General features: G+C 46.7%; 1 protein-coding gene across 5 annotated transcripts in view; it reads left to right on the forward strand.

Moving 5' to 3' along the window:
• The window catches only part of IGDCC4 (immunoglobulin superfamily DCC subclass member 4), a 179,833-nt gene that overhangs the window by 89,484 nt on the left and 63,580 nt on the right, over nucleotides 1-26,769 (forward strand). For all 5 annotated transcript variants that reach the window (XM_039490080.1, XM_039490083.1, XM_039490082.1 and 2 more), the window contains one exon: nucleotides 2,439-2,572. In XM_039490080.1, the coding sequence (XP_039346014.1) occupies nucleotides 2,439-2,572 (134 nt within the window). The remainder of the gene's footprint in view (nucleotides 1-2,438; nucleotides 2,573-26,769) is intronic.

Genomic DNA, 26,769 nt, shown 5'->3' on the forward strand with positions numbered 1-26,769 from the left:
TATACTTACACTGAAATGTAAATACATTATTTATATTCCAGTTGATTTATTTTATAATTCTATGGTAAAAATGAGAACGTCAGCAATGTTTCAGTAACAGTGGCTGTGACACTTTTGTATTTTTATGTCTGGTTTTGGAAGCAAGTAGTTTTTAAGCAAGGTGTAACTTCGGGGTACACAAGACAAATCAGACTCCTGGAAGGGTTACAATAGTCTGGAAAGGTTGAGCACCACTGCTATGTAGTATTTTACTGAAGGGAGAAACTGAGGCACAGAAAGATTAAAATTCCATGCCTGAGGCCAGCTAATGAATGAGTAGCATAACTGGGAAGAAAATCCCTGATGCCCAGTCCTTCTCTCTAACCATCAGCACGTACTCCCCTGTGGAGTTGTTAACGCCAGTATGCTATAGGCCAGGGGTTGACAACCTTTCAGAAGTGCTGTGCCGAGTCTTCATTTATTCACTGTAACTTAAGGTTTCGCGTGCCAGTCATACGTTTTTAGAAGGGCTCTTTCTATAAGTCTATAATATAGAACTAAAAGATTGTTGTATGTAAAGTAAATAAGGTTTTTAAAATGTTTAAGAAGCTTCCTTTAAAATTAAATTAAAATGCAGAGCCCCCCGGACCGGTGGCCAGGACCCGGGCAGTGTGAGTGCCATTAAAAATTAGCTCCCTAGGTTGCCTACCCCTGCTATAGGCATTGCTTAGTCTGTATCTCCCTTTCTCCTCACCCAGCGTTCTGTTACAAATGTCTGCTGATCAAAAGAGCATGGCTTCCAGGGCAGACTGCTTTTTGGAGCTGTTGCAAGGAGGTAGTTCCTTATTGGTATCTAATTATTTGCACATATGTTTGATGCATGGTCCCCGGCATTTAGCTTCCATGCCGAAAATGCAGCTTCCTGCTTTGAGACATCAGAAAATCATTTAATGGCGAGTTCATTTAAAACAAGCGTTCCTGGATCCTTATTCTAGGGCAACTCCCTGAACTCCTGTTTGGAGAGGGAAGGTGCTTAGCAGGTCTGACACTTTGTTCAAACAAAGGCAAATACAGTATAGGGGGTTTCTCAGCTAGGAAGAGCAGAGTGGCTGGTAGGCGATAGGCAAATTAATTCTGTCACCTGTCTGCAGAATGGATGGTCTAATATTTACCTGTTGTACCTCCCATGGGTGTGTTGCGCATGTTTGAAAAGTGCCTTGAAATCCTCAGCTGAAAAGTGCTTTATAAATGCAAACTCTTATTCTGCTATTGAATATATAGATCTGTCTGTTACTCCTATGCATGTGTCAGATGGCAGGGGAAACAGACTCTTCAGCTCCCGTCTCAATAGCTGTTACGACCCTGGTTGCTGGGACTTCCTATCAAGAGAGGCATTGAGACTTGCCAGTAGAGTAGGTAACATTGAACTACGTTGGTTGTTGGCCTCATTTACTGCCCAGAGGACACTCAGCTGTGAGCGAGCCCCCAGTGGGGAGGAAAATTCACCAGTAGAGAGAGCTCAGAGGTCTTCTCAGCCACCTGCAACCCCACAGCACTGGGGGACCTAGACAGGGAGATCTACAGATGGGGCACGACCAGCTCAGAATCTGGCAGGGCCAGGGTACTGCTGCCTGCGAGACGTACTGAATCATTGCCCTTGGGCATGACTCTGGCACAGTGGGCCTGATCCTGCGAGGTGCTGAGCACCCTCAAATCCAGATCAATGGGAGCTGGAGGGTGCTTGCAGGATTGGGCTCTGTTTGAGAGCTTAGTCAGTGCTGTGCATATTCAAAGTCTGCACGAAGCTCTCTGTAAAGCCAGAGGAGGGGTTCTTTGGGGGCAGTTTTTCCAACAGTTCCGGGCTGGAAGCTGCAGAGAAAATCCCCAAGACTCTGCAGGAGCCACATCTCGATGAGGTGGAAATCAAAAGCCCTGTGACCCCAGAGAAGAGCTTCTGCTGCACATTATAAGAGCTAAAGAATCCATTTGCAACACATAACTACAGCCTCACCGAACATGAAGACTTGTATATATACCCTTATAGGTTAATAGATGACGTTCTTCCTACTCTCTATCTACCTACATATGCAGACACACACTCGTGTGTATATATATATGTGTGTGTGTGTGTGTGTGCACGCACGCACGCATGTAGTTTTTAATAGAGAATGTTTTCTGCAGCAGAGACCTGTAGGCTTAGTCTGAAGAAGGCAGCAGTTTTATTGCTGCGTTGAATCCATTGCTATTAATGGGTTGTACATTTTGCTTTATTTAAAACTCTCCTATTGGGAGCTTAAAGAGTCTCTTGCCCACTCTTCTCTGCCAGGGCTTTGGTGATGTGCACATAATACGCTCTCAAGTATAAGGAAGGAATGAAAATAGCTGCATTCCAGCGGCTGGGGTGTGAATCGTGTTAGCTGTGAAAAGCAAATCTCATGCTCTTTATTTTACTTACCCAGGTTTATAACTCTTCCTAATGGCATCCTCCAAATCGTCGATGTGCGGGAAAGCGACGCTGGGGCCTATCACTGCGTAGCGACCAATGCAGCACGGAAACGCTTCAGCGACGACGCTATTCTTAGTGTCTTAAAAGGTAAGGCACGAAAGGGCATTTGTACGGCTGTGTAAAACTGAACTGAGGATTCTTTCTTATAAATAGAGAAGCTGCCACGAAATGTTGGTGATGGTATTTTCCCTGTGGATGTCACTTCAATTGTGGGATAGTTGGACTCCTTCTAGGGGTGCCGTGGACAATTTAAAAATGACTGTATTTATAATAATAGGGTATCTTTGCATCTGTTACTTACAAGTGCTGCACTGACTTGTACAGCTTATTCGTGTGTTGTACTCTATGGGCAAAATTCTGATTCGGGGGCGGTGGTGGTTTTACCGAAGAAGCTAGTCACAGCTGGCATTCCTTGTCCTGGGCACCCTAAAGCCCATGGAGCCTGTGTATCCTCTGTGCATTGACCCATAGAAGGTTCAGTGGTGCGGTGCGGTGTGGGTACCTGGCGTCGATGCATCCTTAGTTTGGGATTTTCAAAGGTGCCAAGGTGTCACAACCAAATCCCATGCTTAGGTTCCTTTGACTGGCCCAGCCCGAGTCTAAGGAGGGATATGATAGAGGTGTATATAAAATCATGAGTGGTGTGGAGAAAGTGGATAAGGAAAAGTTATTTACTTATTCCCATAATACAAGAACTAGGGTCACCAAATGAAATTAATAGGCAGCAGGTTTAAAACAAATAAAAGGAAGTTCTTCTTCACGCAGCGCACAGTCAACTTGTGGAACTCCTTACCTGAGGCGGTTGTGAAGGCTAGGACTATAACAGCGTTTAAAAGAGAACTGGATAAATTCATGGTGGTTAAGTCCATTAATGGCTATTAGCCAGGATGGGAAAGGAATGGTGTCCCTAGCCTCTGTTTGTCAGAGGATGGAGATGGATGGCAGGAGAGTGATCTCTTGATCATTGCCTGTTAGGTTCACTCCCTCTGGGGCACCTGGCATTGGCCACTGTTGGTAGACAGATACTGGGCTAGATGGACCTTTGGTCTGAACCGGTACAGCCGTTCTTATGTTCTCTATGCACACTCCCTCATTAGGGTTGTTTGTGCAGCATGAATGAGTAATCTGCATGGGCAGCTGAACAGGAGCTGCACAGGGGTCCCTGTGTGCAGGGCTGGCTCCAAGCACCAGTGTAGGAAGCTGGTGCTTGGGCGGCACTCCGTCCGGTATCGGGGTGGCACGTCTGGGTCTTTGGCGGGAATTCGGTGGCGGGTCCCTCATTCCCTCTCTTCCTCTTTGAGCTGCCGCCGAATTGCCGCCGAAGAGGAAGAGAGGGAGGACCCGCCGCCGAATTGCCACCGAAGAAGCAGCGTGATTGAGCTGCCGCCAAAGTGCTGCTGCTCGTCAGAACCATGACTTTCTCCCATGCCTGCAGGGTTACCTCTAGTGCAGTGTTTTGTGGCCATGTTTGTTGGAAGGTTCGCGTTCCAGTTTGGTGCATGTTTCCTGACTGACCTCTTGAGCCAGTAGAGTCTTGGGAGCTACAACATGGAGATTTCCCTCCTTATCAAAACTTAGCAACATACAGAGTTTCTTATGGGGCTCAGAGATGGATTCAACTTTAATCAAAGCCCATTCTGTAATCCCATCTTCAAGTGCTGTGCAATAAGGATTTGTTTCAGATGTATGCGTTCCTTCTGATCACTCCTAAAGAGGAGATACCTCCCCCCGCTTAGGAATTCAGTGGTAATAAGTTTAGGCCCCTGGAATTCAGCCTAGATGACTTCAGGAATAAACAGCAGATGAGCCACGCTCTAGTTCTCACGCAACGTGCAGCAGGTCTGAGCTACAAGAACATTGCATTGGTGCTTCTGGGCCTGGTCCATCACTGGATAAGCAACAAGAGACTAGAGATAGAGAAAAGATTGCACCAGATGAGAATTCTGCCTAAACGACATTTTCCAAAGCTTTCCGTGGATTTCCGTTTTGCTCTTTGGGGACGTCTCTTGCAGGAGAAGGAGGGTAAACGTGACACTCCGAGGCATTTAAAGGCTTTGGTCATGTCCATGCTCAGCTGCTGGTGGTGGGCATGGCGCAGAACAAACCGCATCCTTTCAAAGAAGCCTTTCCTATGTTTTCAAAAGTGGCCCCATGTCTTCCATGCATAATCATCCAAGTTCATGGATGGAGCTGCCTGGCAGAGGCATTGTGCTTGCTCTAAGAGGGAGCCTCTCCATTTGACCTCAGACCAGTGGCACCTGCTGACGCTGGGGGTGAAATCAGCCCAGTGGCAGTGGCCTGCAGAAGGTCCAGTAGGAGGTTACTCTTCCATCAGTGTTGGCTGAGAGGATCTCTGGAAGGCTGGCGGGCAGGGGGGCGGATTAGAGGCTGGTAGGGTAGGACTCCCGACCCTAGATTAAAGTACTGGATCTCTGCTCTGGCCCATGTCTCTGTTGTTCAGAAAAGTTGAGAGGGGGATAGGAGAAGGCTTAATTCGCAGGGTTTCCCCGGGAAAGGGGCAGAGGCGACATGACTAATTCCATGAATGTTTGTGGGTGGATAATAACGATAATGAGCGGAACACTTGGCAGTCTTCAGTGAGGAACTTGAAATCACTTCCCAGCTGTTAGGTAGTTAGCCCTCCCCGCACGCCAGGAAGGTAAGGAAGTATTATGTTTTGTAATGCCATAGCACCTACTACAGTCTAAATAGGCGACAAACAAAGGGTGGGAGGCGCAGAGAAGGGCAGTGATGTGCCCGAGGCCACACAGCCTGGACAATGGCAGAGCCAGGATTAGAAGCCAGGTCTCCTGACTCCCAGATCCACAGCCTGTTGGCTAGACCTTGCTTCCTCCTGCTTGTTTATTCTCATTGGAGAGTCTGAGGCACAGAATTGTTACAGGATCAGCCAAAGAGCCAGGTACATACGCAGGGTGCTCAGTCCTCCATCTGCAGGGCAAAACTCCCTTGCAAGCTCCGAGACCCTTCCATGGCCCTCTTTGTCTTCGTTTAGAAGTGTCTCGCTTGTTCCTCTGCCGCTCATGTGTTTTCACATAGATGCCTTTGCTGTTCATCCATCAGCAGGGAATGTAATTAACCGTGGAGTCCAAGAATACACCTTTGATCAATGAATTGCGTTATGGAGATAATCTGTGTTGAATCTACAGAGAATTCTTGAGCAGTCCTACACTCTGTATCTAATTAGCAGCCCTTGCCAGATCCTGTGGTTCCTAATGAAACACAAGGTAACAGGGGAGCTCTAGCATCAGGCGCCTCTGCATGCTAGGGACAGCTCCCCTCTTTGGCCTGATGTGTTATTGATAAGTGATATCGATCAAGCCACACTTTGGATAACCTCTCCCCGGCACTGCAATTTGTTCTGTTCTCTGCATAATTATATCTTGTAACTTTAAAACGTTTACTCTGCTTTTCAAATTGAAAGCAATCAAAGAGGTTAAAAAGGGAGCATTCCTTCTGCCACGCAAACGGGTCTGAGCAGATTTCTGGTTTGATTTTTCTCTCCCCTCCACCCCACTTCTGAAGCATTAAGCTGCCCGCTGATTAGACAAAGGAATGCTCTAGGTTGACATTTTCATTGGATTTAGCTAATAGTGATGAAAATCATGTCTCTGGCAAATCTCTGGAGATTTTTATAATTGGGAAAAGGATATGTGAGTCAGGTGGAAGGCAGCAGAACCTGTTGCAAGCAACAGACATCTCTGTGGGTGACTCAGGCTTTGTTGATAGTTTTTTCATTTTTAAGCGATCTCCATAAGATGCATGTTATTTTAGACATCTTGATAATTCCAGCAGGTGGCTTATTCTCCCTCTGGCGATCTGGTTTACCTACCATAAATGATGGTACATGCAAACAGGTATTTAAAAAAAAACACCTTTGTTTAAAAACACCCCTCCCCCCCCCAAAAAAAACACCCCAAAAAACCAAATCAAATCAAAACAAAACACTATTTAGTGCTGGTAAAAGATGCCTGATTGAAATCCTGGAGACCGAGCTTTGTGGGGGCCTCTGGCATCAGTTTACCTTGGTCCATCCTGTTCTCAGCCTGTGGACACAACAATCTACTCTCCAGAAGGGTGTAATAGTTTGGTCTAATTCTGGTTGTGGAGCATGGTATGGGGTGGCTCGGGGGTGGTTAGTGGCCTGTGATGTGCAGGAGGTCAGACTAGATGGTTGTGGTCTCTTCCGGCCTTAAACTCCATGACAAGCTGCTCTGTTTATCCAGACAGTGGGGAGCAGCAGCCACTAATCTTTCCCCCCTCGCCCCCCAGTCCTGCCAGTTGATGTTTATAGTCACCAGTCTGTTGTAGCTCGAGTCAATCTAATGGTCAGTTAGATTGAGCATGAGTGAGGAGCTGGGCTTTGTCGGTTGCGATCCGACGCTCTGAGGCTTTGCAGGACTGAGCCCAGAGTTCCATGGCAACACACCCCAGCTTTATAGGTGTAAATTCCCATTTGAGTCCATGCATTTTGCAACGTCATCCTGTCCTTAAGTGGTGTTAGTCTTGGGGTTTTCTGCTGTTATCATTTGATGGTTATTGTCGGGCTTCCCATCGTTATCTCCTATTTGTTGTCTCGCCTTCGGGGGTGCCTGCCTCACCTCTGAGGTCATCAGTGCTGCTAACATGTTTAGCATCGGATACAATGGATGTTTTCTGATTGTCTCCTGGTCTTTCTAAGTCTCTCACTTTTTCTTGACCATCTGGACATTTGTGATGGTTTTCACACCTTATCTTTCCCTGATGCATGCATTCCTCATTCACACAAACAATCTCTTACAGAAACCTTCAAAGGTATACAGACAGCAGTATTTTATATTCAGCAGAATACATTGTAAATCAAGCCTTGCTAAATCTTATAACTAAAACAATTCACATTGGGGCTTCAGGCCCTCAACCTTCCTCTAATCTCCTTAACATAGATACAATACAAGATCTTGTCTCTTACTTACTAAACCTTAAAACAAAGACATGTATATTTAACTAGAGTGCCTAATTTGTAATACATATAGGAAACCATAGTAGACTTTATAACTCATCCTAAAACAAAAGGGTGACCATAATCAGTCATAAGGATTGTTCTGGTCTGTCATTCCTTTCTGCTATTCAAAAAGGGTGGCTGGCAGGATGAAATCAAATCATACATTAATTCTCATAGTACAATTATAAAATCCTGCTCCTACACCATCACTCCATCTGGTCTCCCGCTGACTGCTAATAAAGGCACCAGTTGTGTCGATGGTGATTTGTGATAGCAAAAAAATGGGCTATACCTGGAACCAGCTAGAGTGAATGGCCCAGGATAGAGGACTCTGGAGATCTGTGGTTGGCGGCCCATACCCCGATTGGGGTGACGGGCATGAGTGAGTGTGAGTGATGGTGCTGATTGTGGTGGAAATGTTTCCACCAGGCAAGCCACCAGCCTGCTGAATGCAGGCCAGGAGACGTCTCCTACTTGTGACTGCCAGTCGCTGCCAGATGAAGCTGGATTTGAATTAGCAGCTAGTAGTGAAGGAAAGGGCCTGTTTCCCCTCAGCCATCCACCCTCTCCGGCCAATCCTGTTTTTCTCCTCCCGATACGGTAGCCGGGATTTCGTAACATTTTCTTTGCTAAGTCAATGTCTTTGCTCAGCTGAGAGGGTGATTCTCTTCACACTGTCCTGCATCCAAATTATTTGCACGAGCTAAAAAAACCAATCTGCTATCCTTTCCCTCCACTGAAAGTATCACAATCCTGGGAAGGACCTGCTGCGTCTCTGCAACTGGATGTGTGCTGGGATCAGATTAATAGTGGGATAGACAGCAACTGTGGCAGGCGGTACTGTGTGTGCTGCAGATGTTCAAGCTGCACAGCCGTCACGGTGTAAATTTCCAGACATTCCTTCGGGAACAGCAGTTCGAGCAAGAATGAGGATACTAGAACTTAGGGCAGGACGCAGTTATGCAGCCCTGAAACCGAGCTGTGTCCTTATTCTGCAGAAATAGAAACAGAAGGATACGTTTGATTTTCCTCTTCTCTCTGTTGCTTCCCCAGCATACTTGGCTCAATGGCCTGAGTGCAAAACACACCTGCCAGCCCTGTCCCCGACCCCCTCGTCTGTACAGATGGGAAGCGAGCCCCAGATCCCCACTTTTGCTTTCGTCCGGAAATGGCCTTAAGAACCTGTCATGGAACGCTTTGCCATACTCTGTGTAAATTCCCCCTTCTTCAGCTTCCTACAGGAAAGCTTTATGGGGTTGTGTTTCAGGTTTTGTAACTGTTTTTTCGCCCCGCAGCAGAGCACAGATGGGTGCTGGAACAGTTTGTATAGTGGGGGTGCTGAGAGCCATTGAACCAAACTGTAAACTCTGAATATAATGGAAACCACTTCAAGTGGGATGATTTAGTTGGTGTTGGTCTTGCTTTGAGCAGGGGATTGGACTAGATAACCTCCTGAGGTCTCGTCCAACTCTAATCTTCTATGATTCTAAGTCAGGGTGCTGCAGCACCCCCTGCACCCTAGTTCCAGCACCTATGGGCACAGAGATCTGCTCCAAAGCCAGCACGCGAGGGGTGGGTCCATCCCACTTTTCCACCATAGGGCATGTGAACTGCTCTAAGGTGCTCCCCGTTGGCTTGCTTCATAACCATGTTGATAAGGAACGACCAACAGAAGGAGGGGAGATGACGCTTAGCAGGGCCCACTGACTAGAAACCTCAGAATGCCTACTCACTGCAGGGCACAGGAATAGAGCAGCAGTCCCTCTAGAGGCACTCACCAGATGCTGCGTTTTAGCTGCCAACTCTCAACCAAAGCAGCAGTGTATCTATGTAGCCAGGCCTTACATGCTGTGTATATGCAGCAGTCATGGCTATTTGGACCCCATTCTGCCGCTCTTCTTATTACGTTTGTTGTGTCTTTTGCTCTTCACACAGTGATAGACTAGAATCCCAAAGCACCATAGAACTGAGCAAAATCTAAGATCTACGAGGACATCCACATTTTAGAGGCGCATGTCTAGTGCTAGTGCGTTGGGCTAGGAACCAGGCGACATGCGTTCTGTTCCTGGTTCTGACACTGACCTACTGGGTGACCACAGGCAAGTCACTTCACCTCCATGGGTCTGTTTCCCCTCCCACTGTCTATTTAAAATGTAACTTCTTATGGTCAGGTCCTGTCACTCACTCATGTGTTGGTACCGCACCCAGCACAGCAGGGCTGGAGTTTGACGGGGGGGCGGGGAGGACTCTGCGCTGTGCTGCATTACCAGTAATCATAACAGGTCAGACATCTACCAGGATAGGTACAGCCTGTCTTCAAGTACTTTGTCCAGTCCAGATTTTAAATGTCCCAAGCAGTGGTGTTTCTACCACTCCGTTTGAAAGACTCTTCCGCAACCTAATAGATAGTGTCCATTTTTCTTGATATTCAGTTCAAATTCTCCTTTCCTTAAGTTCATCCTGTTCTTTCTAGTTATACGTTGTTTGGCCACCACAAGCAATTCCTCTCCCACCTCGGTATTTATGCCTTTCAGGTATTTGTGGATGCTTTTGTTCCTGGAGCCTCGAAAGAGCCTGTTCTGGGGAAAGTGAGAGATAACAGCAATTTAAATTTCTAATAGAGTTTGGACTTGGCAGTCACTTGCTGTTCCTGTGCGACAAATTCTGCCTCAGTAAAATGAAGCTAATGATACTTAGTCACCTTTTACAAGTACTTAGAGATGTACAGTAGGAAAGTGCTGTATCATTATGAAAGATTACAACTATTACAGTAGTTGGAATCTGAATGATAAGGATGCGGGGCTACCTGTGCAAATATATTCGGCTCAGTGCAGTCTGAATGTGCAGTTATGTGGCAAATCTGTGAGTGCAATTGCCGTCATTGGTAAGCACAACCATCTAATGTTGCGTTGCTTCTTAGTAGCCGTTTGCATGTGCGGTGTCCTGATTTGGCGTGCATAGCTGCAGACATTTGGTGCATGAATTTTGTCTGAACATCCATCCCCTGAGTGTTTGTATGTAGCCTTTAAATTAAGCCAACTTGTGAAGACTGAGGAAGGCACAATGGTCTTCCTTGTAATAGCTACAAAATAGCAGGACATCGGCTTTTAAAGGGTACGCAGCTCAAGTAGGCGTGTCTTCCAAAAGTGACTCCTGTTCTTTTTATCTGTACTGAGCAGACACAGGAATGGATGGACGATTCACTGGGATGGACCAAGAGAGGGTATTCGTTGGGTCTGGGCTGCTGTGAAGTCTTTCAGCAGACACGCACATTCCTGGTGAATTGGGATTTAATACTCTGTTATTAGAGATGACGCTGGGAGATTGCCGTCGGCAGAACATCATTTAAATTGACAGTTGTAACAGCTTGCTGCGGCAACGTCCCATGAAATGTGTTTTTCAGTCAAATATTTGTATGAAATCTGATAAGTGGGGCAGAGCTGAGGAGCAGCTAAAACACCCTTTGCAGTGAGAGTGAGGCTGTGGGATCAAAGAATCACAGTGGATTATGGCTGCTAAGCTGTGATGTTTTCCCCACAAGGCTAGTGATCTTGCAGCCTTTAGTTCATGTGGCTTCACCTCCATTTAGATTAGAGCAATCTCTGCCTAGCGGATAAGAATACTTCCCCGTCCGTCCGGTTTCTCATTTGCAGCCCCTGTTTGTTGTTGTTGTTTGTGTTGCTGTAGTGCCTAGCAACCCCATCCTTCTCAAGGCAACTCAAGAACGGCATTGATGGATTCTGGAGAGAGCCGCATGCAGCCTTCCTTTGCGAGAAAGCTCAGACAGGGAGGCTGGGCCTTTGAAGGTGAGGAGGTGAGAGGGGTACAGAGAGCCTTGCAGAGAAGAACGTGGCATTTGCTTGCCTTCGAAGTGCAACAACTCTGCGGAGTCTTTCCTGTGGCACTGGAAAAAGATTCCCACGTTTACACGCTGCAGTAAAATTAGTTCTCCTCATTTGATCAAGACCTGCAGGGTTTTCCTGTTTGTATCTTAAAGAAACAGCTGGCAGCTTTAGTTCTGTGCTCCAGTCCCATCCCACATGGCTAGCTGAGAGTTGTTGTTCTAAAGGACACACTCCTGCCCTGTTTTGTATGACATGGAAATGACGCTATCCCCATCTTTCACTTGACTGGTGGGTTTTCATGCTGAAGGATTCCACTGCCCTTGAAACTGCAGATCCAAATTTGCTTTCATTTACACTGGTGTAAATCCAGATTGACTCCATTGTTTTTAAATTAAGCTCCTTAATTCAGTGGAGTTGTTCCAGTTTTTACACTAGTGTAAAAGAAAAGCAGCATTTGCCCCTGTCTGGGATCATTTCAACTTGCCATTATAAATGCAACCACTTCTAGTGTGGAATGAGGCAGCTGTGCTTTTATTTTGAGGCTTTAATTTCAATCTCCATTTAAAGTTGCCCCTGCAAAAAGAGATTCAGGTCCAATCATTCCTGCATTTATTATAACTTATTTTGTAAGCTACACAATGTATTCCTTCCTCAGTGCGTTTCCCCAGTGGGGCTGATAACCTTCCTCTCTAGTATCTCGATCTCTCTATTTTTCCATTTCTTTTTTACTTGCAATTTAAATACGGAATTGCAACCCGTTTTGAAAATAAGGAAAGCTCAGAGCTGGGCGGGCTCGGTTTACATGAGTTTCTAGGATCAGATTTCTCAGGTGGCTGATATTTGAAGCTGTTGCATAATGAACCTGTTGGGTCATGAAAAACGCTCTTAATCTTTTTTTCTCTGGCAGAAGGTGCTAAGTGATTATGTGACTTTGAGAGGCAGGGAAGGTGTGAAAGAGGAGGGATGAAATGCGGACCTGGTCTTTTAAGGCCAGAAAAAAACATTAGATTATGTAGTTTGACCTTCCGTATAACACAGACCATTAAATTTCATCCAGTTCCCTCTGTACTGAACTCAATAATTTGTGTTTGATTAAAGCATATCAGATCTTCTCAAATGGACATGAAATAGTATTTAACACTGTGGTAGGTACTTTACAAATTGGCAACAAAGTAATGATGAAGAGTAATATAGCTAAGGAGACTATTAGTGATTCAACTGGGGTGTGTGCATGTGCGTGCGCACCACTGCCTTCTACTGAATGGAATAAGAACTGCTCACGTGTGTCATAAACCCCATACTGCTGACAGAAATTCTCCCTTTAAGTGTTAGAAGCCAATCTTTTTGGAGCTGGAGGATCTGAGATCTCTCTTGGCTGTCTCTGAAGTTCTGAAAGTGCAGCACTACTGACAACTGTGACAATCCTAGGTGACAGTGGGTTTGATACAAAATTCCCATCCCTCATATTCCATTAAGCAGAACTGACAAGGCCCGACGTTGGCACTAGAGATTGCAGCAAAGATGTCAAGAGTAATAGAACAAAATGAAGGATGTAAACCTAGGACAAGGTGAGCTGTCTCTCCTGCTTCTGAGGATTTGCCCAGAAGTACAGATACCTGACCACAGTGTCTGAAGCTGTCGAGTGCGTTACGTCTCCTGTATTACAAACAGCCCTGCATTTGAACCTCCCACGCTCAATGAGAGCTGGACTTGTTGTTTGGTCAAGGTCCCTCTAAACTCCTGATATGCATTTTGTTATTAAGGCAGCTGGATAGAACATTCCACTTCATTAAGAACCACTCGTTAATAGTTTAGCACTGGAGGTTTTCTGGAGCAATGGATGAGTACCCGCTAATCCTTTAAATTGAATCCTGGTATAAATAGCAGGCTTCATTCAGTTCTCCTATGCGAGTTTCTTTACGACTGTGTAACTCCATTAACGTCAATGGAATTACTCCTGGTTTATACCAGTCCAAGAGGAGAACCAATCCTGGCCTTTGATATTAAACAAACAGGCTATACCTGTGAAAACATCTTTGGGAAAGGGGCTAAGAACAGAGATAATAATTGGGGTCAGCAGTTAGCCACGAGCCAAAAGGCAATGGTTTGAGGTGTCTGGGTTGCAGATGGGAGTTGTTAATTATTATAATTAACATTGTGGTAGTGCCAAAAGGCCCTCCTTGAGATTATTGCCCTATTGTGCTAGGCACCTAGTAAGAGATGGTCCCTGTTCCAAAGGACTCTTGTAATCTAAGGCCCCAAGGTTTACATGCTTAACTAGATGCAAGTGAGCAGTGCCACTGAAATCACCCTGGGACTTGATCAGTGTTGCTAACTCTCACCATTTTATTGAGAAGTCTCCTAATCCTTGGTGTTACTCTTAAAGCCAGAGCAGCTACAGTTAAGAGATTGCGTGGGCATCTCGGCTTTTGTTTTGAAAAGTAAGTTGCTAACCCTCCTGGTTGCAGAGTCCTGAGTGCCCTGTGACGAAACCAGAAAGTGAATAAATGGAACCTGGCATTTGATTTTCTTTTTTTAAGCTCATTTTTAAGCCAATCTCGTAATTTTTTACGGCCGTGACTCGGGATCTTTGACTGCTTGGGGTGGACAATAGTGGTGCCTGGAACTTGGGCTAGTCCTCTGTACCGGGTGGATTTCAGCCTTACGGAGGAGAGAGGTGCTCTCCAGTGCTACCAAGAGGCTGGAGAATAGTAGGTTTGGTTTATGGGCTGTTGGTCAAAATGTGCTAACAACATCGGTAGGAACTGGCCAGCAGTTTGTTTGTAGCATAAGCTCATGGACTTCTGTACTGTTTCTAGTAATGGTGCCATTGAAATGACCTTTACACCTACTGGGTTTGGAAGCTGGAATTTTCCAAGTACCTGACACCTCTTGGTAAAACCCAGCCTGCATTTCTTCTTCTTTCTTATACTTTCTCTCCTCCATATTTCCCTTCCTAACTGGGAAATGCCGCAACCATCACCACAGTGCCTTAGGGACCTGCACAATTAACTAACGAGCAGAGATTTTTTTCTTGAGGTTTCTGGTCCCAGCTGGAGCCTGGGGTTTGATTTTAGTCCCATTTAAAAAAAAAAAGAGACAAAGACATGGAACGATGCTGACCTGAGATGGCCCTTCCAGCCGGAGAACTCCCAAGAGAGGCAGTTTCCTAAAGGGGCTGCAATATTTATTTCAGGAGGATATCACCACCATTGTTATGGGCGTTGTAATTGTGCCTAATTGCACCTCCAGGGTCACAATTTCATTGTGTTGGAAGCTGTACACACTAATGGTAAGAGAGTTCCTGCCCCAAAGAGCTTACAATATCAGTAGACAATACAGAGGGTGGTAGAGATAAAGCATTATGACCTGCAGCGTACAGATTGGATGAGTCAGCCAATTTCACCAAGGAAGTTAAGTCAGGCATTGAACCCAGGGATCCTGACTCTTGGGCTGTTGTCGTCACCACCAGACCATTCTGTCTTGTCTGGTGTATAGTTTGGAATTTGCATTGGGTAAATTACAGACATGCCAGCATACATCACAAATTGTATATTCAGTTGTAATATTTGCAATTCATACATATGCAAACCAAGAATCGTTTGCAGAAGCAACTGGCAAATCATTCAAGAACCTGATGATCTGCTTATGGACAAATCAGGAACTGAAAAAGAAAGGCGACATCCACTGAACCAATGAGTCATTGCAAACGATTCACTCAGCTCCAACCTTTCCAGCGTCATTGGCCCCTTCCCATGGGTTTGAAGAGAGTGGCTCACATGGTGAATTCCTTTCCTGGGTGGGTTTTACACAACACTGTTCATCTTGGCAAAGGAGGGGGTGTGGTAGTCACCAAAATTATAACCTAGAGAACGGAAGGAGTGGTTGTGAGGCCTGCTGAGGAAGCAGATCCACAGAAGTAACCTTAGCATGGTTACGAAAGGCATGGCACTTAGCCCAAGAGACCACTTCACAATGCTCAGCCATAGGAAAGCCTTCCAAGTTGACCCCATGTGACACTCACACCTCCTGGACAGTAGCGATGACTGTGAAAAACAGAAGAATTTCCCTGGGCTTTCAAAACCAAACCAAACTTTATTTGAAGCACTGAACGGTCCCAGAGGATTTGAGCAGAGGTTGGGAAATCAACTCTTCCTCTTTCAGAAGGAAACTAACAGTCTGTCACTGTTCCTAGGAAGAGCTGTTGAGAAAGGTCATTGGTGAATTTCCAAGATTGCCTGGAAAACTCTTGGGCTGGGTCTTCACTGGGAGAAAGGCACTTGGGTAAAATCCTAGTGAGGACAAAGCACTTTGCAGCTTTCACCTATGTTAACAGGTTGAGTTAAAAATTGGGTGCCCCGTAGGCATTAACTTGACCTGGATTTAAGAACCCACCTTTTTTCCTAATGAAGATAGGACCTTGGAGGGGATGGGCTTGTCTGCTTACTGCAGTGATCTACCCTAAGGATGTCTTCTTTTTTTGGAGCATTTCAGTAGCAGAGTCCTCCTAACTAGTATGGTTACCTCCCTAAAACCAAAACCCCATAAAAAGTCCATCTGGATGGACAGAAGCTTCCGAGATATTTTTACCTTTTTAGGCTCAAAAAGAGACACTTTGTCTTCAACTTTTAATATGACAGTTGGATCCCAGCAGGAAATGATCTTCTTTCTCAGAGATCTCCTTTTGGTAACAGCTTTCACTAACACCCTCTTCTTACTCATTATGTCTCAACTCATCACATACAGGATGCACATTCCTCATTCCTGAGTGGATATTACTAAAGTTCCTTTTCTTCTGAGGGCCAGACTTCCTTCTGGGCTTTCTGTGGAAGAGAGAACAGATCTTTTTTAATGAGTTACGTCTCCCTGGTTTTATTTTTCCTTCCAAGTTGTCATGCATTGTTTCACTCCGATTTCATGCCCGATTGACTTTGGTCTTCCCATCTGTTGCATTTGTGACTCCTCAAATGCAACTCTCTGCTTTTTTCTGAGAAAACATTCTGCATGACCTGACGACACTGACTCTGTCTGCAAGACCAAGTTCGTGTGTGATATGTGGTGGGGGACCTGAAAGGTTTTTCTTATCATCTGTCCCCTGTGCATTGCCTCAGCCCCCTGCAAAGTAGCATTGTTTACCTGACACCAGAAGTGTAAAGCTGCATCTGTCACCGGGCAGAGCTGAATCAGTTAATGACCCTTATCAGAAAGCAGCATGTGCAGTGTTTTGCTACGGAACCTAGTGCCATAAATATATTTCCCTAGTACTCCTGCTAGACGTATGATAGTGTGAACTGCAAATAGAGCTCATGCAAATAGATTTCAGCCCAGATGGAGCCCAAATGGGGAAACTCATCCGTGAATGTTACACAGATCCCTGGGACGATCTCAGTGTAGCTGAGTAGGGGGCAGTGACAGGGCTGCTGACCTGTGGGGATGAGGGGAATTTTGTCGAGCACTCTTCTCCACAAGGGGTAGCACAATATCCGTGGCGGCCCTGTAATGTTGTTCCTGGAAGTGTCTCCTTCTATGGCACCATGGAAGTTGAATTGCTGGTACTGGAAAATCCATTCTTGGAAGTGAAGGGCTGACAGGGCGAGCGTGAGTCTGGGAACTGATGAGTCATGGTGGGTACATGAGTCCGTTCCCATGTGTTGGCATAGCTGGCTTTGTTCCCTCACTCCCAATCACTTAGGGATTTCAGCCATGCAGCCCTGCTGCAGACAGGGTGTCACTGGGCATGCCTCCTGTGGGTCTTACTCCGGTGAAAGGTGCCAGCTTGGCAGCTCTGGGAACTGGAATCCAGCCACCAAACAGGTGAGCGCAGGATTCCCCTAGTACTGGGAGTAGGTCTTTCAGCTGAGAATGACACTGCCCAACGTGGGAGTGGTTAAGGAGGAGTGGACACTTGTTCATTAGGTCCTGGACAGAAGGCACCAAACTCGTATCCTGTCGAGCATTTGTTCCTTCCTGATTCAAGCTGCTTTATATATTTCAATATTTGTTAATCTGACCCTTGCTACGTTTGTTGGAAAATATTGTATGCTTTGCACATGTACATTGCCTCTGTGAGACAGACAAATATTTTAAGTTATACAGAGGTCAAGTGACATATCCTAGGTTACACAGTGAGTCGGTGTACTCCTGGGGGCATTCTGCGCCACAAAATTAAAAATTCCGCACACAATATTTTAAAATTCTGAAAATTGTATTGGTCAAATAAATGTGGAGGCTCCAGCCTGGCACCGGGGAGCACAGGCCACCGGCTGCGCAGAGGTGGGAGATCCCTGTGCAGCTCCCCCCTTCTCCCCATGGGACACGGACTCAGCGGTGAAGCTGCACCCAACCCTGACACAGCGCAAGGACCGGGCCTGCCCCAGAGCCCTGCCCCTCCATGCCAGGTGCACCGCGTGTGGGCAGGCAGGCTCAGCAAGGCAGGATTGAAGTGGGGGGGGGGGATCCAGGTGTGGGTTGAGAGGGTTCTGTGTGGGGCAATCTGGGTGCAGGCGGCTCAGTGGGGGACCTAGGTGTGGGGGGAATCTGGATGCACAGGGGCTTGTTGAGGGGTTCTGGGTGCAAAGGTAATCGGACTCTGCAGGGGGGTCCAGGTGAAAGTGGTTGGGGTTCAGCGGGGGGGTGGTTCTTGGTGTGGGGGGGATAGAGCTCATCAGGGGGGGTCTGGTGTGGAGGGCTCAGTGAGGTGGGGATCCAGATGCAGCTGTTTGGAGCTTGGTGGGGTGAGGATCCAGGTGCAGGTGGTTCGTTGGGGTGGTCCGAGTGCAGGGGGAGTGGGGCTCATCGGGGGGGGGGGAGTTCTCAGTACAAGGGGGGGTGAGGCTTGGTGGGAGCGTCTGGGTATGAGGGGGTCTGGATGCATGGGGGTTGGGTGGATGGGGGAGCAGGTCCCTGTACAGGGATCCCTCCCCCTGAAGCTGAGGAGCGATGGGTGCAGGAAGCGGCAAGGGAGTTGGCAGAGTTTCCTGCAGCCGAGGGAGAAATCTGGGTCTAACGAATGTTCCCTATAATTTTTTTCCATCCATGTGCGGAATAAATGTTATGTGCACTGAGATGTGTGGATGTGCACCACCAGTAGAAACAAAAAACCTAGATATAATGTATATTTTTTAATAAGTTACCATAGGGATAATTACTCCAGCCAGGACAGGTTAAGCATTTTAGAACTCACTACTCAAAGAATTAAATTTAAGTGTAAGAGAAATAAAAATTATAAAATGCATAGACCAGTCAAAACACTAAAATAACACCCGTTGAAAGAATAAAATGACAGAATATATGTGCATTGCAGGAAGTACCAAGAAGTAACAACAATAATACAAGTATGTGTTGGGAGGTGAGTGTGAAAGAGACTGTGTGTGTGTGTGTGTGTGTGTGTCACAGAGGGTGTGGGTGTGTCTGACACAGGGTGCATGTGTGTGGCACAGAGACAGGTGTGTGTGTGTGTGTTTGACAGTGTGTGTGTCTGAGGCCACAGGTTAGGAGCCACCAGCCAGATTTTCCCCAGTCCCGCCCCCTGCTCCACAGTGATTTAATCCACTGCTGGCTGCCCTGGGCACCCAAAACATACTCTTGGGGAGGGTTGCGTGGCCACTCTTGTGGCTTCCCTTTGCTTCCCCATCAGAGAGTCATTTTTCTGCGGGAAAGCAAATAAATCTGCGGGGGACGTAAATTCTGCACGTGCACAGTAGTGAAGAATTCCCCCAGGAGTAGTCAGTGGCAGAGATGGCCAGAGAAGCGAGAACTCATGACTCCCACTCCTGTTCTTGAATCACATTTCCTCCTTAAAGGGTTAGATCCTGGCTCTGTCGGGCAGCCGGAAACAGGGGTGGCTGAAGCAGCTGCATTGTCAAGGGGCGACAGCCAGGCTGGAAGCAGATGGGCAGGACTGAAAGTGCAGAGCAGAGGCTTGGTCTCAGGACAGGTGTCGCGGGTAGGTAGTGAGGCACGTTGACAGGAGTGCGTAAGGAATGGGACCAGGATAGTAAGGGATTTCACTGTGGATCGAGGTAATGCTGTGGAACTCGATACCCACCCCTGCATCCGTCTACACAGTGGGGCTGATTCTGATCTCACAGGAGAAACTATAAAGCTGGTGTTGGTGAGATCAGAATCAGGCCGTGAGTATGGCTATCGCCAGTGCTGTGTGCAATGTTGTTGTAGCCCTGTCAATCCCAGGATATTAGAGACAAGGTGGGTGAGGTAATATCTTTTATTGGACCAACTTCTGTTGGTGAGAGAGACAAGCTTTCAAGCTTACACAGAGCCTTTCTTCACGTCTTGTCTCTCTGTAGCCAATGCCGTCAATCTTGCTGCCGCACATTCCAGACTCTCTAGTCCTTCAAACAGGAGCGCAAAATGCAATCCTCCTTCCAGGCGAGCCCAGCGGCATGTTGGCAGTATGGTGCCAGCTATGGTGTCTGTAGCCTCTGCTGTGTACCCGTTTTGTAAGGGTTATTTGTATTGCAAGTTAGGAAGCCTTGCTCACGGAGTGATGCTCTGACACTGGCCTGTGACTGATTTAAAGTCGAGTGACTCTTGTACATACCGTTCATCTCATGGTAGCCCCATCTTGAGGGGCCAGACCTGCCGAGTTCTGACTGCAGGAAGTGAGTGTAATGGGATGAGTACAATGAAGGTTCGTATGGTTCAGTGCCAAGTGGCAGTGTTCAGGAGAACAGCTGTATCCTACAGATCGCTTTGTAATAACACTGGAATTCCTTTTGCATAAACTGCAGGTTAAGGATATTGCTCTGGACTGCATAATATAGCGGGTCCCATTCTGTGGACAACATACAGAAAGATCCTTTTGTGGTTGTCATAGGTCTCACCCCCACTTAGAGCTGTTGGGTTCCAATGTGGGGACCTGCCTTGGTTTCCCTCTAAACTAAAATCCTAGTTTAGTTCTGGTAAAACTGCCACCACCCAATCAATTACGTGGATTGGGACACAATCCTTCCCCAAAATCCTAGGGGATCCCAAGAGCCCCAAATCCATGGAGTTCTTATACCCAGGAGAAATAAACCATTCCCCCCTGCTTCCTCCCCCCTCCCTTTTCCTAGGAGAGACACCGGGATTTAACTACAGAGGGATACCTCCCCCTCCCCTTTCCCTGAGAATCCACCCAAAGAAAGATCAACCAAGTCCTTAATAGAAAAGAATTTATTAAAGAATAAAAAAGAAAAGTCACTGTCTCTGTAACCAAGATGGAACAATACAGGGTCTAAACTTATTAATCTCTGGAGAGAATTCCCCCTCCCCCTTTCTCAGTAAAAGCAATATCAGCAAACAGGAATAAAGACTTCCTTTAGCAAACACACAATTGCAAATATAGAAAGCAACTCAAAAAACTAATCCGCCTTTCTAATTAATACTCACTATTAAATAGTAGAAACTACTCCAGGAGAACTTGGAGACATGACTGACCTCTCTTAGATCCAAAGAGAGCTCTGAGCAAACAAGGAACACAGACAAAGGCTTCCCTCCACAGAGATTTGAAATTATCCTGTTCCTTGATTGGTTCTCTGGTCAGGTGTTTCTCAGGTTACTGAGCTTGTTAACCCTTTCCAGGGAAAAGAGACCTTAACCCTGATCTGTTTATTTATGACAGCGGTTCTTCTCCTTTTTTAGACCTCCCCCCACTTTCTCAGTAACTTCTGTAGAATTAGGTTCTCCAACAAGTCTCGTTTGAAGGAGCACTTTGAGGGCTTGTTGGTCCATCGCTCAGGCATCATTAGCATACGCTGGCTGGATAGCTGTTTTAGGATGAGGGAAGGGCATTGCACAGCGAACTGCAGTGGGCAGGGGCGGCTCCATGCACCAGCGCACCAAGCACATGCCTGGGGCGGCAAGCCACGGGGGGCGGCCTGCCGGTTGCCGTGAGGGCAGCAGTCAGGCTGCCTTCGGCGGTGCGCCTGCGGGAGGTCTGCCGGTCCCGCGGCGGCAATTCGATGGCCGGTACGCTGAAGGCGTGGGACCGGCAGACCTCCCACAGGCATGCCGCCGAATCCGCATTACCAGCGGACCTCCCGCAGGCATGCCACCGAAAGCCACCTGACTGCCGTGCTTGGGGCAGTAAAATACATAGAGCCGCCCCTGGCAGTGGGAATCCCCGTCTCGGAGACCCTGAGCTTTTCTCCAAGGGTTTTCTTGCTGTTATGCAGGTCCCTGACTGGAAAGCTTACCCTACCCCGAACAACTTGCCATCAGTGTTGTCTGTTCGCCACATGACCTGTGAAATCAAGAGAAATGGATAGACAAGCAGCTGGCAGAAGGGAAGGGGCTTGTCCTTATCAAAGCCGATCAATGTTGCTCCGTGCCACTGCAGGGGCCTCGGGCATTGGTGCACATTGGTCCTGCCTGCTCTGTGTCTGTGGCACGCCATAGTCTAGTCTCCTGTGGGCTGTAGTACTTTGGTGTAATTTCGGTTGTTGGGTTAGTGTGTGGGTGTAGAGTGGGGTTGGTGATCTGAGAGCTACAAGAGGTCAGACTAGATGATCTGGCCTTATACTCTCTGATGATGATGTCTCAGCCCATCTGAGCCCTTCCCCTCACATCCCCAGACCCTTCCCACTCTGGAGCTTGGCCTCTCCCCAACATAACCCCACGCCCCCTTGCAACCCCTTGCCCTGCCCCTTTCAGCCCTACTGGCTCTTGTGCATACCCCCAACTCCTCCCCTTTCAGCCCTGGCCTCCACCCCTTATGCCTGCAAGTCCCTCCTGTTTAGAAGGATAGCCAATAGGATCTGACATCCCTAAACCTGGAATCCCTAAAGTAGGGCCTCCAGTAGAAAGACAAAAGAGCCACAAGTCTCTTTATAAGAAGGTGCCGTCTTTACATAGTCGTTCTGCAGAGTGGAGCCTGCTGGAAGATCACAAATATGCCCTGCTAAGCTTGGCTGGCTAAAGTCTGAGCAATTCTTAATGGTTATCAGTGAATAAAGGGGCATCCATAGTGCAGTCTGGCTGCCTCTGCTCCCTTTTGGCTTAATGAAGAACAGTTCTCAACGTGTGTAGGGCGAGCCATTGTTGACAGCTTTACAGGAGGCTGAATGGTGGGCAAAGTGCACCCTGACTGATTAGCAGCAGACCTTAAGTCTGCCTGTAAATACAGCTCTGTGCCCTGCAGGCCTCAAGGCTTCTAAAAATAAAAAAATCCACAAATCAGTTCCTGGAAGAATGCCATGGCTTGGGCTCTCGCTGGGCTTTTGGGAACACATCGTTTAGAATGTTGACTTCCTAGGTGAATCGGTACATTAAAGGATTTAATTTCTGAGCAGAAATCCATGTTGGCTGTGTAAGGAAGTTGAGAGGAGTGAAACAGAACTGTCTGGTGGCCTCTTCTTTCACTGGGATTAGGCTCCACTGGCTTCCCAGAGTCTCAACTCCAGAGCACAGACAAGGGAAAACTATTTTACAGACTGTTCATCTCAAGCCGGTTGGACAGATGTTGCCCAGAACTGCTCCCAGCGATGATGCTTAACCAGTGTAACACTCTCGACAGAAATACTTTGAAAGTCTTTTGTGACATTTACCCTGTGTGTGTGCACACGCGCACTCTATCTACACTCTTTGATCCTCGCTTTGAAAGGGCCTTGAATGAGCCTTTTTTGTGGGTTTCTTTTGAAGGTGCCATTTTATCCTACCACTTTGGTATCTAAGTACTTGACTTTGCTCATAAATCAGGCACTTATCTCCGTGTACATGAAGTGGTAACGTTTGTACCAGCTGTTATACATGCATGAGAGCGGCTGCTTTTTAAAAACTAGAGTGGATTTTTATTTGTTAGTGACTTGGGGATATTTTTTCCGGTGGGCTAGACTTCCAGCTATTTTATTTGAGGGCAATGATTTGAGCGCAGGAGGTGAAAAGTCTTGGGGTCTAATCTGGATACCTTCACTGGCAATAGAAAAATCATTTAACTTCTCGGTGCATTTGTTTCCCATTCTATATGTATCATCATTGCTTTAAATACTTATTACTATTTTATTAATAATAATATTCATATTATCCTAGTACAGACTTGATATCTGGAAAGACACAGCGTTCCAAAGAGTTAAGCTAAAAGAGGGTGATATTTTCTTACCTGTTGTCTTGCCCAGAGAATCACTGCACTACCAAGTGCTTAACTGTCTGCAAAGCAGTGCAAAGCGTATACAGTAGCAAAGACACAATATTAAAGCTCATGTATGTAGATGGGCAGAAAAGACCAAGGCTGGCTGATGCAGCATCCTCTGTGTAATCAAAGCAGAGAGAAAAGCATCTCCACATTCTAAAATATCCTTTATGCCTGCCTTGTGCACTGACCGGACTGCTCCACTGCAGCCTAAAAAAGAAAGACATGAACATCTCCATGAAGGAAGCGAGGAACATGGGCATTGCCAGACCTCATCAGAGCAATGGTCTTCGTAGCCCAGGGTCCCCAACAGTGGTCAGGGCCAGATTTTGTTTGTGTTTTGAGCTTTTGATGCTACGTAGCGTTAGAGGTTCTAATTCACCAAGTCGCTTAAGCGTGTGCTTAACTCTGTGCACGTAAGTAGTTCCCAACGCCTAAAAGTAGGCACATGCTCAAGCACTTTGGTGAATTGAGAGGGAAAAAGAGGCCAAAACCAGAACTTTTTAATCCAGAATCACCCCACTCTAGAGGTACAGGATGAATCTCTTTTTATCCAGAGTCACCACACTCTAGAGGTACAGGAATATTACGCTCTGGACCTGGGACGGTTGTAGCAGAAACTACAAACTAGCTGACATTGTTTTGCAAAACCTAACACTGAGCCAGTGTTCCTGAGCTGGTGTAAATTGGTGTTGCCCCATTGACGTCAGTGGGACTGTGCTGATCTACGCCAGCTCAGGATATGTCTCATTCAGTGCCGCGTTCTGCAGAGATTTATTGCTATATGCAGATACCGAAGCTCATGTTTCAGAGGCTCTAATGCTTTTGCCTGACTGCCATGGTTGTGGGCAGAATACCAGGCTTGAACTTTGAAGAGGGACGAGTGGTCTTAGGAGCCTAACTTCAAAGCGCCCAGCTTGAGACCATCGGAAAGGGCCTGAATTTCAGGTGTCTCAAGTGGGACGCCCTGAATCACTAGTCACTTTTGAAAATGTTGGCGACCTGGCTTCGTTCTGGAACCAGCTCATCTCTGGGCCACTTGGTGTTGTGTTTCCTTGTGTGCACTGTATGCACACTCTCTCTGTGTTCTGATGAGCACTGCTATAAATCCAGCAATGCCCGTGACACTGTTTTGGAGTCTCTTATTATGTAGATTGTCCCAGAACTGTTCATGGCACACTTTGAGTACATAGGTGGTGTGCAAACATCCTGCTCCAGAGATCTTAGAATCTAATCATCCCAAACCTCTTTGCTCTCCAATCCTTCCCAGATGAGCAGCATCCATAGGAACAACTCAGATAGTGCCACAAGAGGATCTAGCCAGAGGGGAAAGGCAGCTTTGTGGGACATTACTTCTCTTCCTGTGTCGTCGTCATCTTTCCCTCTGCACAATCCATATGGCCCCTGAGTTGAGGGGAGTGGGAGTAGGGGAAAGTTTTTTTGTAAGCACAATGCCTGTATTTCTGAAGGGGCATGCTTTGCAATGGATAATTTGCCTCTTTATTAGCTGCAGAATAACAGGAGCAATAGCACTGACTTTCTCAATTGAACAGCTGCTCGGTGCTAGAATCTGTTCCCAGAGGAGATCTATAAGGATGAATTAGATTTCAGACTCCTCCTCCACAGAGGGTGAGAAAGTTAATGGAAAAGAAGAATGAGATACCGAGATATCCGGCAATCAGGCAACAAACTGTTGACATGTGAGAGCTGACGGTGTCGAGTCATGTTTAACCTACAGTGTCTTAGCTGACGCAGAGTGTTTATGGCATCTAGGGGAGATGTGTCAATTCCATCTCTGGAAGAAGTCTCCTAGTCACCGGAAGTGACCATCGGAAATGAGCTGAGCAAATAACATTTTCCCCCGTTGCATTTGGAGTATTCTTAGCTGATGATGTGCTCTAGCAACAACAGGAAAGGATAACGGATAACTTTTTGTTTGCAGTTCGGGACTATTTTTAATAAGTCTGTCTCAAAGTTTTGAGATTGCCCCTTTGTTCAACAAGCATCTGCATGCTCGTTGAACATTTTCAAACAAGCATCTGCATGCTTTCTCCCGTGCTGCCCCGCATGCTGGGAGACACTCCCTTTAAACATCCTCAAAGCCACCTCATTGTCCTCCTTCAAATCCCTGTTTTAAAACTCGCCTTTGCTGTGATGCCTTCAAAAAACCTGACAATGGTTAGGTATCTGCGGGGCTGAGACCACTGTCAGTCATAATGACATAAGAACATAAGAGCAGCCATACTGGGTCAGACCAAAGGTCCACCTGGCCCAGTATCTTGTCTTCCCACAATGGTCACTGTCAGGTGCCCCAGAAGGAAGGAACAGAACAGGGAATCATCAAGTGATCCATCCCTGGTCACCCATTCCCAGCTTCTGGCAAACAGAGGCTAGGGACACCATCCCTGCCCATCCTGACTAATAGCCATTGATGGCCCTATCCTCCATGAACTTAGCTAGTTCTTTTTTGAACCCTGTTATAGTCTTGGCCTTCACAACATCCTCTGGCAAGGAGTTCCATAGACTGACTCTGTGTTGTGTGAAAAAATACTTCCCTTTGTTTTAAACCTGCTGCCTATTAATTTCATTTGGTGACCCCAAGTCCTTCTGTTATGAGAAGGAGTAAATAACACTGCCTTATTTACTTTTTCTACACCTTCATGATATTATAAACCTCAATCATTTCCCCCCTTAGTCGTATCTTTTCCAAGCTGAAAAGTCCAAGTCTCATTACCCTCTCCTCATATGGAAGCCATTCCATACCCCTGATTGTTTTTGTTGCCCTTTTCTTAACCTTTTCCAATTCCTGTATATCTTTTTTGAGATGGGGCAACCACATCTGCACGCAGTATTCAAGATGTGGGCGTACCATGGATTTATATAGCGGCAATATGATATTTTCTGTCTTCTTATCTATCCCTTTCTTAATGATTCCCAACGTTCTGTTCGCTTTTTTTTGACTGCCACTGCACATTGAATAAATGTCTTACTGTTTCCTTGTACTCCCCTGTCTGTCAGTAACCGTCTGTTGTCTCTTATCTCTTATCTTATCTTTGGGGCAGGGAGTTTTTGTATTTCCTTTTACTTGTTTTGAATTTCCCACCTTCACAGGTGCCGATTTTTCATTGGGGGGGGGGTGCTCGACCCTCAGCTTTGTCCCAGGCTCCGTCCTCACTCCCTTCCCTAAATGCCACACCCCTGCCCCGCCTCTTCCCACCCCCTCCCTCGAGCACACCATGTCCTCGCTCCTCCACCACCTCCTGCACGCTGCAACAGCGGGAGGCATGGCGAGAGAAGGGAGGCACTGATCAGC

The sequence above is a fragment of the Mauremys reevesii genome, linkage group 10, assembly GCF_016161935.1.
Source record: "Mauremys reevesii isolate NIE-2019 linkage group 10, ASM1616193v1, whole genome shotgun sequence".
In the NCBI taxonomy this organism is placed as follows: domain Eukaryota; kingdom Metazoa; phylum Chordata; order Testudines; family Geoemydidae; genus Mauremys; species Mauremys reevesii.